The sequence below is a fragment of the Phycomyces blakesleeanus genome (assembly GCF_001638985.1).
Source record: "Phycomyces blakesleeanus NRRL 1555(-) unplaced genomic scaffold PHYBLscaffold_20, whole genome shotgun sequence".
Taxonomy (NCBI): Eukaryota; Fungi; Mucoromycota; class Mucoromycetes; order Mucorales; family Phycomycetaceae; genus Phycomyces; species Phycomyces blakesleeanus.
In genome coordinates this window covers 604355-620416 of record NW_017265153.1, presented here as the reverse complement: position 1 = coordinate 620416, position 16062 = coordinate 604355, and the positions used below count along the sequence as shown (strand labels likewise).

The 16062-nt window shown below is 36.7% G+C and overlaps 5 protein-coding genes across 5 annotated transcripts; 4 read left to right on the top strand and 1 right to left on the bottom strand.

Moving 5' to 3' along the window:
- Positions 1-109: 109 nt before the first annotated feature.
- On the top strand, positions 110-1369 carry PHYBLDRAFT_70423 (hypothetical protein; the record flags this gene model as incomplete). The annotated part of the gene is made up of 1 exon (XM_018442280.1): positions 110-1369. The coding sequence occupies one exon, from the start codon at positions 110-112 to the stop codon at positions 1367-1369; it is 1260 nt and encodes a 419-aa protein (XP_018287958.1).
- A 39-nt stretch (positions 1370-1408) lies between these two features.
- PHYBLDRAFT_149097 (hypothetical protein) lies at positions 1409-2938 on the top strand (the record flags this gene model as incomplete). The annotated part of the gene is made up of 1 exon (XM_018432215.1): positions 1409-2938. The coding sequence occupies one exon, from the start codon at positions 1409-1411 to the stop codon at positions 2936-2938; it is 1530 nt and encodes a 509-aa protein (XP_018287957.1).
- A 549-nt stretch (positions 2939-3487) lies between these two features.
- On the top strand, positions 3488-10360 carry PHYBLDRAFT_156077 (hypothetical protein; the record flags this gene model as incomplete). Its single annotated transcript, XM_018433461.1, has 15 exons — positions 3488-3512; positions 7326-7617; positions 7690-7726; positions 7818-7941; positions 8056-8141; positions 8190-8355; positions 8477-8550; positions 8605-8827; positions 8905-9032; positions 9100-9263; positions 9344-9445; positions 9507-9742; positions 9831-10025; positions 10104-10170; positions 10249-10360. The coding sequence occupies 15 exons, from the start codon at positions 3488-3490 to the stop codon at positions 10358-10360; spliced, it is 2031 nt and encodes a 676-aa protein (XP_018287956.1).
- A 504-nt stretch (positions 10361-10864) lies between these two features.
- PHYBLDRAFT_70426 (hypothetical protein) lies at positions 10865-12297 on the top strand (the record flags this gene model as incomplete). Its single annotated transcript, XM_018442281.1, has 3 exons — positions 10865-12118; positions 12194-12224; positions 12263-12297. The coding sequence occupies 3 exons, from the start codon at positions 10865-10867 to the stop codon at positions 12295-12297; spliced, it is 1320 nt and encodes a 439-aa protein (XP_018287955.1).
- Positions 12298-12532: 235 nt separating this feature from the next.
- On the bottom strand, positions 12533-15131 carry PHYBLDRAFT_70427 (hypothetical protein; the record flags this gene model as incomplete). Its single annotated transcript, XM_018442282.1, has 2 exons — positions 12533-12568; positions 12822-15131. 2 exons carry the CDS (start codon positions 15129-15131, stop codon positions 12533-12535), a joined length of 2346 nt encoding a protein of 781 aa, XP_018287954.1.
- Positions 15132-16062: the final 931 nt, after the last annotated feature.

Genomic DNA, 16062 nt, shown 5'->3' with positions numbered 1-16062 from the left:
TAACTTTAGCATCAATTCAGGTGTTTTTACCTGCTCTGAATGCGAAAAAGAGTTCGAAAAGCCTTGGTTATTGAAAAGGCATTTGAAGGTTCACCATATAAGTAATTAAATGGCAACCAATACTGTACTCGACGAACCCGAGCAGGCCAAATTGATAGTCGAGAACACTATTCTGGATGCTAATGCATTTGATTACTCGAGTGACGAAGATGACTCCTCCAGTATCGGGGATGAAGAAGACAACATTGTAGACGAGGAAAACGATATTGTCGATAATTTCTTTGATATTGAAATGAACAGTAATCCAGTTTTCAACGCGTTCTCTGACATGTTTTCTTCTGCTGCTGCTTCTGATGAGGTATCAATGACCGATGATGACTCTGAGATCCCGGAAGAAGTCTTTGAGACAATTGGCGCTGTAAATGACCCTACAAGCTGTTATCCTTTTCGCGATCTTCAAACCATGATCCTTTTTGCTTTTATCGATGGGGATAACGACATGATCTCCCAGCGAATGTTGAAGAAGATACTGCTTGCAATGAACTTGATCATTAAGATCCAGCAAGAAACTCCCATAAGAAGAACATTTAAGTTACCTCGTTTGGATGCTCTTTTAAATTATCAGGCAAGAAAGAAGTCCAAGATGCCTGTCTTTCCTTCACAAAGAATATCAGTACCTGGATCAAACGGGAACGCATTCGCCCACATTAACCTTCTGTCTGATCACTTGAGATTTCTTATGGCAAACCCAAAGAAATCCAAGTTGATCTTGTCCATGCCCGATCGTACCCCAAACCAATCGATCTGTTTGGAACAAGGTGAAAAGTGGAGAACCCACCATCTCTTTCAGCAGCCTATGCACACTGTAAATGGTATAGATGTCTGGTTTGGAAACATCGTTTACTTGAAGACAAACGATTGCAGCATCCGCTTTTTGGTTGAATTGTTCCACATGGCAAATAAAAACATTTTTGCGAGAGGGTATCTGGTCAGAGCGATTTCGATTGTATGCTATGGCGTTGAGGTTGCTGTTACCGATCTTAGAGTAGAGCAGATCTCTCACGTTGACACCACTCCTGTTGAAAGAGATCACTACTACAGTATCTCAAGTAGCCTTACCAGATTGAGTCCTGCTCATGACTTTCTTCTTTTTGGAGTTCATCCAATGAAGAAGTCTATGCCTCTTTCTGTTTTGCCCGGTAATGTAGATCGCGATGCAGTGTTTTACAAAGTTAGGATTGTTTCAATCATCCTTTTTACAGACGACACTTCCGGCAATCGTTCAAAGCAGTACAATCCATTTGAAAGCTGGTTAATGAGATGCGCTGCCTTGCCTTTTAAGGATCGAAATTCGATAGCAAACATCTAGTTTCTTTCTACAATCCCTAAGAAAGATGGTACAAATGGTATGTCTCTTCTGCCAGCAATCATTGATGACTTTAAGAAACTCGAGAAAGGTGTAAAAATGTTCTCCGCTGAAGACAATGAGTATGTTCTGGTTGTTGCTCCCATCCTTTGGATTGAGGCTGACACGCCATGTCATTCGGAACTTTGCGGATTGCTTGGGCCGGCCACCACATTTCCTTGCAGAAGATGCTACATCGAACTTAGACGTGCAAAAGACTTTGTGAAGGACTTGTCCTACTTCTGTGAGTGCCATGAGAGACGAACTCGAGAGCACTATGTTCTTGCAAACTCGTCACCTGGCAGAGACACTGAGATCCCAAATGCTCCGAAAATTGGAATGAACACGCCTGCAAATGAGATAAGCTTTAGAGATCGTTCAACTGGCTGCTTATTAGAATTGCAGTCGTTTGATCCAGAAAAGGATACACCAGTGGAAATCCTCCACACGATACTTCTTGGTGTTGCAAAGTATATGGTAATTGACTTGGTTAAGGTCGTGCTTAAGAATGACACAGCCACAATAGCAAGACTTTCAGAATTCTTGACAGATTACACGCGATCAACTGGTCTATCAAGAAAGTTCACCCGAAACTTGAGACATAGTAGTTCATTCCTCAGTAGAGATTTCAAGGTTCTGCTTCAAATACTTCCTGTAATTCTAATTACAGAATTCTCTGGAAATCATGAGCTAGACCTTGTAATACCATGCTTTGTTGAACTTGGCCGATTGTGTTCTCTGGTATTCGTTCGTCAGGTGACATCAGACTTTGATAACTATATTATCAGAGTAGATAATGCAGTGAAGCGCTTGATCAGAGCATTATTTGACTACAATAAAGGAACCAAGAACGAGCTCCACAAGGCATATTGCACCAAGCCGAAAGTTCATTACTTGACACATCTCAAGGAAGATATAATTCGTTTTGGCCCAGCCCTCAATTATGAAACAGAAAAGGGCGAACAGTTCAATAAGCACATTCGCGAACATCTGTTTCATACAAATCGCCAAAACACTTCCAGGGATGTTTGCCTAAAGTTTGCAAAGCAGGTAGCATTGCAACATGTAATTGACGGCGGGTCGTGGATTAATAGCTCTGGCAACCAAGAGAAGTCTGGAACTGGAATAGAGAGGTTCATTAAGGACAACAATGAATCTTTGTTCTATTACACCTTCTTTGGCGGCTCGAGAGAGCTAAAGGACAACAACAACACTGGAGATATTGAAGATGACGCCGTCCAAAACAACAGTTTTGGCGCGTTTGTTTTTAAAGATGATCCAATCTCTCGCCCTCGTATAGGACTTGTCTCAGGCTCTGTTGTTAAGTTTCTTAGCATTGTTCCTCGTACGGATAATGACAGAAACAATAACTATGCCAAGGCTGTAATGACAGGTGAGCATTCTGATGTTGCTAACATGAATCTCGTTTGTAAGTTAGATTTACACATTTTCCGCAACCCATTTTACATTGTAAATTTGAGCAAGTTCGGTTCCTACTGGTTCATTTTCAATAATATTCTTTTTGATGAATAAAATGATGCTACTTCTTTATTATTATTATAATTATTATTTGAACCTTCTGTTTTCTTCTTCTCAACATCAATTTTTTTGCGTAATTTCTGTGAAGTCATTTTTTGGTTACTCAAACGAACCCCCAACTTTCCTTAATAAATCCTTTGTCTCACTTGAACACTTTCTGACTTCCCTAACAGTTTTTTTTCTTACTTTAAAAGCCCACAAGTAGTACTGAACTTAATTTTATCCTTTATTCGGATGAAAAAAATTGAGTACGAAAACAAATTACAATATTTTGGCCTCTAAGCCAATCATATTGCTTAGGTGCCAATTTTCACCCAAAATGATAACAAAAATCTCTGGTGGTGTATAAAAAATAAAATACTATTACATTCAATATGTTCTTCAATTTGATCTACGTCCATATCAGCTTCACCAGTGTTTACTTCGGCTGTCAAAACTATTTGTTCTAATGGATTAGAATACATCATATAAATAAATGAAAAATTGATAACTTAATTTACCATTAATGGTTTTATCCATATTCCTGTCATTATCATTCTGGGCATGACGCTTGGCAGTTCTTTTATCTGTCATGGTGTATCCAAGAGGATTGCGATTGCATCTTGTGCATTTGCAACGAACTTCATCGGGATTGGCAATGGAAAACATTTTTTCACTTAATTTTTTTTAATAATAAAGGAAGTGTGTAACAGCCGTTGCTTATTATAATTGTCTTTATTATTTTGAAAAAATTCTCTCAGGGACTCTGATATATATTAGGCCAATGATATGTCTTTAAATATATTCTCGCTGCTAAACACAGGAAATGACCTGGGTTGTAATTTTTTGGCTACTATTATCGATAATTCCAGGTAAGTGGAATTCAATTATTTTAAGGTGTTTTTGCAGTGCACTTTAATAAACTTCCACAATATAATATTATCTGGCTAGATTACACTTGCGGTTTATTTTTAAACGATGATATAAAAATAATGAAAAAAGAGACAAGTAAGCAACTAGAAAATTAGCCTAAAGTCTATTATGTCCCTTTGTTTTTTAGCAGTCTCGGGATCTTATAAGTGATGGCACTATGTCAAGAATCAGTGTATATGAGTACTTTTTTGTTTTATTCTTAGCAGTATTACTATTAAAGAAAGTCTAAATGATTATAGAAGAATATAATAATATTAATGGTACATCAAAAATAATATAATAGCAACAAAATTAATGTAAACTTTTGTCATTATTGCTGACAATTACTGTGACAATGCAAATATATATAATATAGTTCTCATTAAAATCTACTATAGTAATGTTGGCATTAGTTAAACCATTGTTATTTACTTCTATTACTCAAAAAATAATAAAAAATATTTCTTAATGCTGTATATTATGGCATGCAGTTGAGGATGTTCAATGACATGGCAAAAAAACACAAATGATGAAAATGACTTAGAGAAAAATTATGTTTTCCAATAAATTTTGTCCAATTAAATCTTCTGTTTTCCAACTCTCTGTCATTCTCCCCCCATTTTATACATTTATATCATCTGAATTTTATTTATGATACACGAAAATATTATTTCATCCTTTTCTGGCATATGTCTCATCATTTTGCCCCCCCTAAATGTGAAGCTTTTCATGTTTAATCTCAATTCATACTCTAAGCCAATAGAAAATTTGGTTTTGACAAGAAATTTCCATATTTAGAAGAAATCTCAGTGGGTGTGTAGTGATTTCCAAAATTCAAAAAAGACTGTTTCGCTTTAAAGTCTATGAATTTTTCTCCTGGTAAGGTGCTTTCGGAATTGTTTTTTGATAAAGAATTTTTTTATAGAAAAACAATAATGTTCCTATTTTAGAAGTATATTTTTTTTAAAAAAGGAACAATAATTTTAAAGACCATAATTTTTATACCTGCTCTCTAGCATGGTGACACGTAGGGTACTTGAGGGAGCAGGTGTAACTAATTACAAGTCTACTATGAGGAAGAACGCTCTAGTTGAATAGTGTTTATAGCCGGGTTACTAGCTAGCAAGGGTTGTATTCCCAATTGGAGGCGTGGTAATGAGGGTCAATAAACTACAGTTAAGAGGAAACGTTCTCAAGACAATAGAACTGCACCCAGTATTTAATTAGGGGTGTCAAATAATATTTATGACTAGGCGTATGGGGATGAAATCAGTTGTCAAAATGAATAAAAATGGGAAAGTGTTTTTAACGAGGTAAAAAGGTTACTTTATTGTTCTTTACTAAACTTCCTCTGATAATGGCCTCCTCTGCCAACTTCGTCTACCTACTCTACATCTACTTCAGTCTCCTCTTGCCACTTCTCACTTTCTCCGCAGTGTGGTGGCCACCAACCACCACGCCCACCATCTCAAGGGATAAAAAAATTTTAATATCCAAATATAGATGTATATTTTTACTATATCAGAGCATTATTGGAGAATCACTTTTATCTTACTGTTATATATTATTTTTAGGGTCTTTTTTGCTATACAAACCGGTAATTTCAACTCAAAATAGTACATGGTATGCTATCTTGCACCAAGTGCTTTGCTTAAAATCGAATATTACATGCTTCTTCATAGTGATAATGCCACAAGAAAAGCATTCCTTTAATATGCTTTCAAATAAGTTTATATCTTTGGAGTATAGTACTGACTATAACACCAACGTATTATTTATTACACGACATCTATATTTGGCATATATTAATCTTCTAAAAAAGGAACATTATTGTTTTTCGATAAAGAATTCTTTATCGAAAAACAATTCCGAGAGCACCTGTAGAGAGCAGGGGGAAAAAATAATTAATACCTATATATGGTGATTTCCATAATTCCTATCAACACTGCGTGTATGAATCATCTTGTTTTTACTATATTATCCCATTTTCTAAGCTTTTTTATATATATTAAAATTAATATTTTTTAGAGAAGCATGCAATACATTATTTTAAATAAAGTATACTGTTCCGAGCAGTATAGTTTGTACTTCTTTAACAAGAAATGGGAAAAACAATTGATTTAAATATGCTATATGTTCAAACAAGATCATATCTCTTGAGTGTAGTAATGATTACAACACTGACTCAAAATTACGTAAATAGCACCTATACTTGATAATTAGCACTATCCTAAATATGGTGTTTAGTAAAGTAATCAATAAGAAATTTTATATCAATAACTAATTCCGTGAACACCTATAAGATACAAAAAAGTGTATTGGTAAATGAATAAAATCTCACATATGTTAGATAGCAGAGTTATGTAATAATCCATAACAGGCAGGAAGTGGGAAAGGAGTCGAATGAAAAGCTCCCCCTGGGCGGCCTCCAGAGAACCCCCAGGGGCACCTCTTTTTTTCCCGTAGTGACGAGTAGTTTTAAAAGATGTTGAAATTAGAAAAATAATAGAAAAATGAATAGATTTGATAAATAGAGTATCATATAGTCTATATAGTAGTCTAAGGTAGACATATCTTATGCCTGATGCCTGATGTGACACTCAAGATTCGCATTTCAGAAAAACTTTCAGGAATAAAAACCCCGATTTTTTTCCAGTATGAGATTTCAGTACATGAATGATTGGTGAGCTTTAATATTCAATTGTGACTGGTTATAAATTACCATATAACTCCCTGATCTGCAATAGTGCGTTATGCTGCGCTTCTAATTAGCTTTCAACCTTTAATCAATTGTCAATGCCTGCTATGAACGTAAATTCTCGCGAGAATGATTATAAAATCAATTACAACAGAGGAAACTCTAAAATTATTGCTGACACAATATCAAGCAACAAACAAAATCAAGAAAAGAGAGCCAAATCAAAGAGGGCAGCGGCTGTTGCTGCAGAAAAAAAGACTTTAGCAATGAGTTACTCCAAAATTGATCACTCCCAACAAGACAACTCTGACGATGATCTAGTAATAGCTCCTCGTAGATTGCAATCTAAAAAAGCGTTAGTTAAGTCAGTAAAGGCTATAGACATCTACAATTCGGAAGATGAAGACACGCCATTCGCTTCAATCGCTCAAAAACGAAAGCAATGCAATATCAAAAGTAGCAGTGAGTCAGACTTTGACGATGAAACTCTTCCAAAACGTAAACAGCCTAAACACTCTACAAATACCAAAAGACGTACGGTCGAAAGTAATGATGAGTATGAAAATGAAGACCAGAATGAAGAACAAGACAATCAAATAAAACACACTAGACTCCACTGTATCCCCGGAAAAGGCCTACCACGCATGTCACGAATTACTCATGGATACAATCCTGTGTCTGCCTTACGACGGCCCTTTGTCGTACCGTTTAAAAATAAAGAACAAAGCACACCAAGCATGTCTGGCTTTGGTCTCCAAAGAACGCTTGGTATGCCCCGACGTCGGGCAGAAGCTCGACCGATGTATGACTTTAATGCAGATGGAGCGCTTATATTATGGGATCCTGAAAAAGATGTAGTACCGGAAGAGCTTATTGAGAATGAGGATAAAGAGCCAACACCGATATGGGGAGGCCGTCCGAACAAATCCATAGCAGAGATGGTTGGATTAGCACAATCCAAGGCAAAGAAAACTCATGTTGTAGTTGACCCCAACCTAGTAAAGATTCTACGGCCTCATCAAGTCGAAGGTCTGAAATTCCTTTACCGTTGTACAACTGGAAAAGTAAATAAAGATGCCTTTGGGTAAGTTCCATCCTCTACTTAACATCGGTGCTTCTATGCACTATATACTCAATTTTTTCTTTTGATTTCCAGGTGCATAATGGCCGATGAAATGGGTCTAGGGAAAACAGTAAGAATATCTCTATATATATATATATCTGTTTACTCTAATTAATATTAAATTCTTACATCTGGCATTACCATCCTTTTTCTTTCTTTAGTTACAATGTATTGCGCTCATTTGGACACTTTTACGACAATCGGAAGTATTAGGCAAACCTACCGTCCAGAAAATTATAATTACTTGTCCTTCAAGCCTTGTGCTCAACTGGGCAAACGAATTCGGTATTTATCGATACAAAGAGATGGATAGAGAGAGAGGGAGAGAGAGAGAAACTTCACCTCAATATGTTGACTTATCACAATGCCTGTTTTTTTTACGATTTTATTCTATGCCAGTAAAATGGCTTGGAGAAATGGCTATTAGACCACTCGTACTTAATAACACAGATAGCAAAGAAAAAACAGCCGAATTAAAACAATGGGCAGCAAAACAAGGGCAGCTAGCAAATCCAGGTAAGGTACATAGTTAGTCTATAACTAGTACACGGATAAAAAAATGCATATATACTAAAACTACATGGAACCATCTAGTACTTATTATATCCTACGAGAGTCTTCGTGCTTACGGCAAATGCTTGTCGAAATGCCCCATTGGGCTATTACTATGTGATGAAGGACATCGGTTAAAGAATGGAGGTATATTGTTTATCTTTATTTTCATTTTGCTTTTTACTTATATTTATATTGCGTACACACACATACACACATATTTATATATATGTAATTTTCTTCTTCTTGTTTTTGTCCGCAAATCTAGATTCATTACTTTTCCAGGAGCTCAATCGCTTGCAGGTCAAGCGTAGGGTTATTCTTTCAGGAACACCAATTCAAGTAAAATTAGTTAACAAACTACAACTAAAATAAATACTAAAATCCATCGTATAGAATGATTTGAACGAGTACTATTCGCTATTTAACTTTGTTAATCCTGGACTACTTGGAACACCAACAGAGTTCCGCAGAAATTACGAAAATCCTATTGCTAAAGGCAGAGATGCGGATGCATCAGATGCAGAACGAGAAAAAAGTGACAAAAAGGTCGCTGAATTTTGGTCAATAGTGTCTAAATTCACTATTCGCCGAACCAATGACCTTTTGACTAAATATCGTATGTACTAATGCTATTTCTACCTTTATTTTCATAAAGCAAATATGGGCAAAGCTTTAACATTTGTTTTATTACAGTCCCTGTGAAGTATGAGCATGTTGTCTTTTGTCAACTTGCTCCTGTTCAAAAGAGTTTATACAAGACATTTTTAGACTCCCCTGAGACCAAAAAGCTGCTGCAAGGAACAGGAGCTCAGCCTTTAAAGGTAACGCAGAACCCTTAAATTAATGATCCATACTTTATTAACTATATCTTTCTTTATTTTATCACAGTATATCACAATGCTTAAAAAACTGTGTAATCACCCCGGTCTTCTTGATCTCCCGAGAGAAATAGAAGGTTCAGAAAAAATATTACCTAGTGGGTACATCTCTAAAAGCAATCACAATTCAAATATCGATGCTTCACTTTCTGGGAAATTCATGGTACTTGAACGGTAAACTATACTGACAATTTTTCCGGCTTAAACAAGAAATAAGTGTGCTGCTCACTCATCGGCTACCAAATGTTCTGTAGTATGCTATCAAAGATTAAAAACGAAACAAAAGACAAGATTGTTCTGATCAGCAATTACACCCAAACTCTTGATTTGTTTGAATCGTATTGCCAACAAAAACGGTATGTGTGATCTATTCTGTCTTTAAGACTAATAATAATAATAATAATTTTAAAACTCTAGCTACGGTGTTCTACGGCTTGATGGTACCTTAAATGCAAAGAAGCGCCAGAAACTCGTGGATCAATTCAATGATCCAGAGGGCGAAGAATTTATCTTTCTTTTAAGTAGCAAGGCTGGTGGTTGTGGGCTAAACCTGATTGGTGCTAATCGACTAGTATTGTTTGATCCTGACTGGAACCCAGCAGCAGATCAGCAGGCACTTGCTCGAGTTTGGCGTGATGGTCAAAAGAAAGATTGTAAGTAAAAGCTTCGGAGGCTGTGATGGGAATTTTTTGGTCCCTATAATTATCTATTATAGTAGTTTAACTAATCAATTTTCAAAAGGCTTTATTTATCGTTTAATTGGAGCTGGCACTATAGAAGAAAAGATTTTTCAAAGACAATCGCACAAACAATCATTATCCAACTGTGTAGTAGATGAGGCTACCGAATCAGAAAGACACTTCTCAGTTGCAGATATGCGCCAACTGTTCCAGCTCAATACAGAAAGTGAATGCGAAACTCATGATACTTTTAAATGTTAGTATATTCTCGTTATATATGTATGGGTCTTAATATAGTTATAACCAAACTAATGGAAAACTGTAAAAAATCTAGGCAAGAGATGTATTAGTGGAAAACAATATAAGGAAGCTGAATCAATGAATTATGGTGACTGCAGCACGTAAGTTTTAAAAAGAATATAAATGCTCTCACTTCGCAAGTATCTTTCCTTTAACATGGTCAAGATATCGTTGATTAGTTGGAATCACTTCACCAAGGATCTTAATAGAATTCCTGATTTTATTCTTGGAGACGAAAGAAACAAAGGTGTTGTATCTTATGTCTTCCAATTTGTGTCTTCGATGAAATGAAACATACAAAAATGGGGGGCATATTTAAGTATCCTCACATTGTAAGATACTTGTAGAAATAAGACAATTAAATTGACTTTGATTAATTCTCTCATTTACGCGGTTTCCACGTACAATAAACAATTCAAAAGAAATTAATGATGGGTATAGTCCTTCCCTAAATCAAATTATAATAATGTATACTTCTAAAAATGGAAGATTAATCTGCTATCAATAGCGATTTTTCACTACGTAGTCCTACTCCGTGAGCACCTTTGGTGTAAATGAGTATGGCTCTTTGTGTCAGCCCCTTCTTCCCCCTATTTTATTTTCTTTTACGTCACACTCACAAGCCATCTACACTAATTTGATTCACAGTCAATAGACTATCGCAAGTAAGCACCAAAACATACGACATCTTTCAATCTTTCACCCTCTTACTAATCCGATTCAAGCGCATAAAAGTATAGAATGTCTTCGCCAGAACAGGCATGTGGATAAAAAATTATTAACCAAGGTGCATCAATGGGTATTATAATACTTACATATACAACACAGGACATTCTTCGGACCCAATTCGACCAATCACCTTTTGCGCAAGAGTTATTGTCAAATACCAAGCGACAGTCGCCTACAAAACTTGTCGTTTTTGACTTTGACTCGACACTCTTTCTCTCGCCAGGACTCAGCCCTTCAATCTGGAATCAACTTTTCATCACTAACTTGACTAGCGAAAATTTGCTTGGGCCTGGATGGTGGAGAGATATACGTAGCCTGAAAGTTGGGGATGAAGAAGAACTCAAACGCACAGCCTGGGAAGGCTTTTGGAATGAAAATATAGTTTCAAATGCCCGCAAAGCAATATCCGATCCATTAACTATGACTGTTGTATTAACTGGCCGTCGGTTCCATCCTTTTAATAAGGTGGTATTACCCATGTTAGAAAGTAAAGGCCTTCAATTTGATTTGGTTGGGCTGAGGCCAGATCCAATAAGGCCAGATACAGGCGCCATTGTGGATCCATTGCGTGGCGAACTCGTCTTTAATTGTCAGCCGTCAATATTTACTTCTACTATGTCGTTCAAGCTGGCTTTCTTACGCAATATTTTCAGCCGTGTGCCTAGCTTATGCTCGATTACAATGTTTGATGACAGAATTGGACACGTCAAGAAATTTTCAGCATTTGTGAAACAATTAAAAGACGAGAGAATCATTAAGAATGGCAACGTGGTTTATATAAAAGGCATCAGGCCAAAATACAATCCAGAATGGGAACATAATGTTGTTCAAAGTATACTGGATTCATACAACAAGATATGCCGAGAAAAGGGTCTAGAGAGAATGAAAGTGTCTCTCACAGATGTACCATCAGGCATCATTATCAAGTTAACTAAAAGCACGACAGAAAGTCTTCTTTCATCATACAACGATATATACCAGAACGCCATTAGCAGCAGACGACAAAAACATCACGTATGGGGAGAGCAGCCAGAGTACTTTGGAAATATGGTTATTCTTAATACTCGCCTGCCAGCGAGCAACTATACACCGTTTGGAGGGATAGGAAGTAATGTGGACATCACAGTTATTGCTTATTCAAAACCTTCAATTGAACAAGGCATGATATTGAAAGTAAACCTAAAACAAGCCAACGAAGATTATTATCCATCACATACATACATTCTTCCTTTGTGGAACAAGCCGTCTGAACAACAGAATTTGATTAGAGCTAAGTACAACTGGATAAATCTGGAGGGACCTTTGTATTTGAAAGGCAAGGTGGATTACATGTATCTACTTGGACTTGGATTCAATAAGGCGTTGAAAAGAAAGGCTCCTTTCTGACATAAAAAGAATGCATCAATTCGCCATAATCCAGCGTACAGTAAGTAGTAACATTTATATATATATATATATATATAGTTAATATGAGAAGACAAGAGGTCGACATCAAATAGTGATAAGTTGTAGAGTAAAAAGGATACAACCAGTATACATATGTATATATATTAACTTATTTTAATATCATATATTCTTTCTTTGTCAAATAAAATAACCACTGTTGCTTGAAATTATGGCATTGGGTTTACAAAGGTGTTTGTCATATACTGTTCGTGTATACTTATGAAATATATGTATGATTTATTCATTTATCAAAAGAAAAAAAGAAGCTTTATGCTTAAATTGCTTCTTTTAATACAAGCATCCAATTTTCTGTCGATTGAAAGACTTTAAATAAAATATAATAAAACATATGCGAATATAGTGTAAGGTGGAATTTGACAAGATTATATTACTTTTATTAACATTACTTTTTGGTTTTATTTTTTTTTAACCACGGCCTCGTCGATTTTTTAGGATTATATTTTTTCTTTTTTGATTTGGAAGGGGTTTTAGGGGGAGGGGGAGGTGTTTTGAGAGGAGGGAGAGGGGTTGTGAGTCCTGATAATTCGGATTTGGCTATTGCGGCAATCTTATCAACCTTGGATTTATCAATGTGTGATCTGATCATAGACTTGAGAAGATATCGCCAGGTATGCTTGTTGGGAACAATCTTTTGTTCTCGCATATCCTTAAATATAATGAGTGACATGGTGGCATCTCGAAAAATAGCACAACCCTGCAAAAGGGCTGTGTATGTCTCAACGGTAGGCTCAACGTTATTAGATCGCATATGTCTATAAATTTCTACCGCCTGTTTGATGTTGGTTTTTGAAAAGCAGGCAATGAGGGTGGTATAGATGTATACATTCGGTTTCTGAAATCCAGTCAGTTGTTTGAAAATATTGTATGATTGAACGGAACCGGGGATGTTTGCGTTATTAAACTCAGTTGAGACTTTAGTAGGGATATCGGCTGCTTCGAGGATATCAGGTGTTAACAGGGAGCCGGGACGAGTGATGTGAGCTTTCTTATTAGCAAATGCTTTGATAATACTTGTGTATGCGTGCAAATTCGGCTCAATTCCTCGTTCACGTTGAATCTTGAACAAACGCCAGGCCACCTCTCCTTCGTTGTTCGTCACTAATCCACGGATTACCATAGCTAGCGAAATGTCATCCGGTATACCCTGTTTGCGCAACATTCCAAAGCTAACCATTGCACCCGGTACATCGGAACATTTAAAAAGTGCATTTGTGAGGTGGTGGTATGAGAACATAGATGCTTCTTCTGTATTTAATTGCTGGAGAAGTGAATATGTATCATAAACCTTTGTTTTGTTTTCGTCGTTTCCGTAAGCATTTATAAGATGGTTGATCATGAACTCATTGCAAAATCCAGGGTGTTCTTTCCACAAACTATCAAAGAATGCCTGACCATCCTTAACGCATCTCTTTGTTCGGCACCACAGCAGAGCAGTACGAAATCGGGCTTCCATGTGTTCACTCTTAACATTGGATTGTTCAAGAAATGACGTAGCGAGCTCTTCTGCAAGATCCAGTTTTCCGTGCCGTATCGCATTAGTTATTATAGATGTAAATGCCACACTATACTTGGAGGCACTGCCTTTTCGTGACACGCGCTTCCTCAATATTCTTGTGGCTGTATCAAAGTCGCCCGCCTTTGCATGTGCTTCAATAAGAGCAGAGTATGTCACTATTGTCGGTTTCAAACCTTGCTTCCGCATCTCTCGAAATAGTCGCATTGCATTAGTCGCATCACTTTTCCTAGCCAATCCTGCAATTAAAGAGGTGTAAATGTGGATGCTGTAAAGCGGTCTGGGGACATCGGCATCGCAATTGTTTGCAGTAACTGATGTAGGGGTATTATTGGTGTCGGCAGTGATGAGATCCATTCCTTGCAAGAAATCAACAGTCTCGGTGATGGTTGGCAGGCGAGACATCAAGCTGATTATAATCGCACATGCATCCTGCTCCAGCATCACGTTCTTCTTCATGGCATGCGTCATAATATTTGCGGCTACTCGAATATTTTCATCAGTTTGCTTGCGTCGAGCAGCAAAAGCAAGGAGTGTATAGAAATTTTGAGGAATAACAATGCCACGCTGTTCCATGGTGTCCATAACCTTGCTAATAGACACAACATCTCCTCGTCTTTCGAGCGCGAACAAAATCTGTCCATAGCTATAAGGTCCTATTACGATTGGATGGTTGTGTGGTGAGTTTTGCATGTGATTCAGTACCAAGAACATGCGTGCAGGTGCGTGTTCGTCAGACGAGAATTTTAGGATGTTGAGTAAATGGTTGTAGTTGTTGATTCTCATCAAGTGCCCGACACCTTTTTCCAATATAGTTTCGTAAATACACCATGCTTTGTCATAGTTGTAATCTATTGCATTATATAATGCTGTCCTAAGAGATCTGAAAACTTTCTCCGGTCCCAGAGTTGGTGCATGCACATTCAAGTAGGAGAGAAATTCGTCAATGTCTTTTGAGGAGTTGATGTGCCGAGGATGATGTTTTTCAATGGTTTTTGGTAAATTAGAATCGATTTCGTTGTTAAAGTGGTCCTCCGTACAATTGTCTTTAGGATGAGGTAGAGGAAAAGCTGTCAAGGCAGGAGAAGTGTTTGTGCTGAACCTGTGGCAAGGTTGGTGATGGGTTGGTGATGTGCCTTTGGGACATGTGACATATTTTTCAGAAATTAGCCAGGGGAGTGAAAGGTTGTGATGTTGATTATAGCGCGTTTTTCGTGAGCCGAGTTGTCTTTTAGAGGTGTTTTGAGGTGCAAATACGGTTTGGAAGTAAGAAAGCCAATGCTTTTGTTGTTGTTGACTGAAAGCGCATGAGGTCTTGCCTCCTCTGGTAGGGAGGGCAAGGGTAGGTCGCATGGAATAAAGCTGTCAGATCGTGCGATTCCCAACAAAAAGGTAAAAAAAAAAAAAAAAAAAAAGTTGTTTTTTTTTATAATATAATATTAATAATAAAAGGTCGTACAGCTTTTTAAACGTCTGAAATTTGTATGGCAAATAAGTTGGAAAGAGCTAGGGACGGTTAGGTATATTGCTTTCCTTCTGGCCAAGATACTTAGTTATGCGTAATGATATGCGTCTATTTGAATGTATATGTCTTTATATCAGTATATCAGTATATCTGTGTGTGTGTATATACATATATACATATATATCTATGTGTGTGTGTGTGTATGCCCTCACACACACTTATATATATATATGTGTGTGTATTATATGAACGTGTGTGTGTATATAAATATGATAAACCTTACTGTAATTTTTCAGGAAGAGTGCTATGGAAAAAAACAATATGATGTCACGCCACCTTTCTTGGCCCTTGCCTCGAACTGTTAAAGGTCCGCACATCATTGTCTTTGTTCCTTGAACAGTCTTTCTTTATGGTGGTACCCGAGTGTGTTTCAATTTAGGTATTATACAAAAGAAAATTTCTGAAAAGAATCGGGTTTATTCCCTACAAAGACAATAGGTTTGAAATTGGATACAAAGTTGTGTACATTATCTACAACAGATTTCGGTTGGAAAATACAATGCCTTTATTTAGATAAATTCGTTAAATGGACTTACTCTTCTTTCGAAATATTCCTGTTTGATTCTTAAGCTTATTTTTTTATCTTCTTATATGTAAAGCCAACAAGGCCTAAATATTGCCTTGATAATTGGAAATCAACCGACAGATATATATTTGAGTTTATTGGTCTAAAGAAGTACTCAAGAGTTGAAATTACATTTATTGAGAATATACTTTTTTGTTTATTATATGAAATCCTTACCCACACCTAATTTTACA